We start from the raw sequence: 3528 nt of genomic DNA on the forward strand, positions 1-3528 counted from the left end.
CCCACCAGACACCACCACCCACCCCCAACTCATGGGCTACCCTTTTACCAACGAATAGTGGGCTTGACCGTCACATTATAATGCCCCCACGGCTGAAAGGCGAGCATGTTTGCTGTGACGGGGATTGCAAGTCGAGCGCCCTAACCACCTGTCCATGCCGGGGTTCTCAGAAAGAGAAATCTACTCATTAGGAACAGTTCTTAAAGTATTGTGTACTTTGAAAGTTTGTTCAAACTGAGTTTTATAATAAATAAGGGGAGAGATTTTGCTTGTTTTTTTTTCTCTTAAATACTGCAGTGTTACCATACTCCTCGTGATTTCCAACGAAACTTCGCAAATTTTGTAGAAAGGTCATTTGTTATGTGACTGTGCGTTGAAGGTATCAGGCCTAACTAAAATCATCTACAAGTTTTGATGAGTCATAGTTTTGAGAAAACATATCTCTATATTTATATCTTGCTGCATAAAACAAACGCATTATGTTTTCTTAACGCTGCTTTCCTTCCCGATGATTCTGGGTCTGTGCCCCACTGAAACACATAGATATATTTTTAGTTTAGACCTGGTGCCTTCAACAGCCCCCCCCCCCCCTAGTGGCACAGCGATATGTCTGCGGACTTACAACGCTAGAAACCGGGTTTCGATACCCGTGGTGGGCAGAGCACAGATAACCCATTGTGTAGCTTTGTACTTAACTAAAAACAAACAAAACAAGCCTTCAACAGTTTTTAAAAGTATTGTATACTTTTTAACGTTGTTCAAACTGAGTTTTTTAATGAAAATCTTTACACAATTTCAGTGTTCCTATTGCTTTTAATTTAATTATCTCTCCAACGTACGGTCAGTGTAACTCTTAATAGGTGGATAGTGGGAAAGATATTACATTTGAACTCAGTAACTTCAATGTTAACCAAAATGTAATACAAAACTTAACATAAACAGATACGTTTTTTTACTACTTGTTACTTTTGTGTAACTTCATTAAAGTTTTTATTTATATAGTCGTATTTATTAGTTTGAATTGTTCCAAACGTCGTTTTACACTTCTTTTAGTAACATGTCTTGAAAGAGTGGGGTATTTATTGAAGCTACTTTGTTATCTAATTATTCATTTATAATACTCTTAATAGTTTACAATGAATAAAGCGAAATAGCTCATTAAAGACACTAAGTAAAAAGAACTATGATATTTTTCTTGGGTATGTGATCTCTAGCTTGTATTTCAGCGTAATTTAAGGGGCGCGAGTTGGTTCTTTGGCTGAGCCCTAGATTTCGGAGCTAGTGAGCATTATTTGAATTCAAGCGCTACCACAAAACATTCCCCGCGCTTTAGGCGGAATTTGTGTTAAAAATATGATACCATATGGATGGTATCACTGGTTGTTTTCCCTTTGGTCAGTAGTTGAAAATTAGAACGGCGGTAACTAGCCTTGGCAGCTTTGCCATAAAAAAAATAAAAATAAAATTGCCATAAACATGGAGACATTCGAGTCACCAAAAATCAAAGTCGATGAGTAAGAAGCATAGCTTAGTTTAAAAAATAATAATGATATGTAGTAGTAGGAATACTATTGTTTCTGGAACATCTAACATGTTTTATTATTTTTGTAGCACCTATCAACAAACAAGTTTGGTGTACGTATGGCTAATGGCTTTCCGGTTGATTACTTCAGTACTTATACTGTGTGCAGTGTGTTTCAGTAAGTAGATTATCCAACCATAGTTCTAAACAGTAGTGTACTTACAGTCATTCACAAATTGATGTCTTGTGTTTTTAACCTACATCTGAAAGTTCTCAGAAAAAAGTGTTAAGGACATTTTTGTAAAATCTGTAGTAAAATCTTAACACTTGCAAATAAATTTACTGGTCCTTAGTTTTATAATAAGTCAATTATACACAAAAATTACACAAATGATATGGGTATTAAAGTCTAGTAGTAGGTGGCAAATTGCTAAACTTATAGTAAATATTTTTGGAGAAAAGAAATTTAGGTTTATTTCCATTATGTATGATATTGAAATCCAGTAAGCATGTTAATTCGTTTCTGTATGTTTTTTCTGGAAATAGATGTTCGAACTTAAGTCGGAGACTCACGAGTTTGTCAGACAGTGTCTGTATGTTTGCATATATATGTAGAAAAGCTGAACTTGTTGTTTTAGCCACTTGGTACGCTGCTGTGAGAACCGAGTTTTGTATCGTTTGTAGTTTCTATTGAATAATTCTGGACCAGATGTTTATCCACGCGGGTCAGCCATATTCTATTACTGGTTGTTTATAGATTTTTTTTATTATATCATTCTGTGGTGTTGTGATTGTATTTTCTCCTGACAGACTCCTGATGACCCCACGTACAAAATACTACATAAGTAATGTTACGTATTATAATTTCGAATATTCAGAAGCCGAGTTAACTGATAATTTAAATTGAATAGTTAAATTGTACTTTGGATTTAGTATTTAAATATATGCCGATATGTAGTCAGTTTATGATATTTGCCAACAAGATTGATACACACCGTCTTCGTTTTTAACACAAATACGTTTTAATATACACACAACAATATAATTTACAATAACAATTATTACAAATAGTTATTACAAAACAATGATTCATAAACAGAAATTTCACAAACTTACAAACAATATAAAGTTTTCTTTCTAGTCTGGAACCTCCTTGATGTCTTATCGAGGGTTCACGATGAGCCAGTTAATTTCAAGTCGATGGAGATACGATTCGCCGGGAAGCTAGCTAGCTTTGTCTTTTGCCACACAAACTGAATTGTTGGTCTGTTGAAGTAAGATAATATTTTCGTAAAAATACTAATGTCCGATGAGAATCCATTGAAGTTAAATAACTTGTAATGTCCGAACTTTGTAAGGGTTCCTGGTCAAGTATCTGAAGTTTTCCGATTGACAAGCGTTATAGAAATCACAATTATAGCTTTCGAAGTTTACAGCACACTGATTATAGCGAACTAATAATAAATACTCTCTGCTTGGCGCGTCGCGTCCGTTATATTTATAGCCGTGGAAATGTTTTTCTAGAAAATTCAGTCTTACGTAACAATACTGAGCTACATTTAAACGTTCAAGTATATACATATATTGTTGATTCTTACTCTCGAGAATCTTCTACAACTTTGGAGAAGAGGTGGGAGTTTTACAATACATATTTAACACTACAAGCTAAACATGTTTTAAAATATAAACTTAATCTACACAAACGTTGATATTCAAATAAATATATAATAACAAATTAGTTCCAGTAGCAAGTAATTTTCAGAGACCGCACATGCGCAGAAGAAATAGTTAATCCCAGCGGCAAGAGGGAAAATATTATCTGCAAACTTTATTTAAAGTCGTACTTTTCTCCTTATTCATAATATATATAAATATATTAGTACTTCATGTCTCTCGTCTGTCTATGTAACTACTTCACAGGGTGTAAATAGATCTTCACCAAAATTAGCATGGATGGTCATTGGGTCCATGGAGAGACACATACAAATTTTCAGTTTTGCATTTTG

The 3528-nt window shown here is 34.2% G+C and overlaps 1 protein-coding gene across 1 annotated transcript in view; it reads left to right on the plus strand.

The window, feature by feature from the left end:
- The window catches only part of LOC106460726, a 145943-nt gene that overhangs the window by 5894 nt on the left and 136521 nt on the right, over positions 1-3528 (plus strand). Inside the window, exon 2 of the mRNA XM_022386515.1 lies at positions 1612-1700. Coding sequence (XP_022242223.1) covers positions 1649-1700 — 52 coding nt within the window. The 5' untranslated portion in view covers positions 1612-1648. The remainder of the gene's footprint in view (positions 1-1611; positions 1701-3528) is intronic.

This window comes from Limulus polyphemus, unplaced genomic scaffold, assembly GCF_000517525.1.
Source record: "Limulus polyphemus unplaced genomic scaffold, Limulus_polyphemus-2.1.2 Scaffold1, whole genome shotgun sequence".
In the NCBI taxonomy this organism is placed as follows: Eukaryota; Metazoa; Arthropoda; class Merostomata; order Xiphosura; family Limulidae; genus Limulus; species Limulus polyphemus.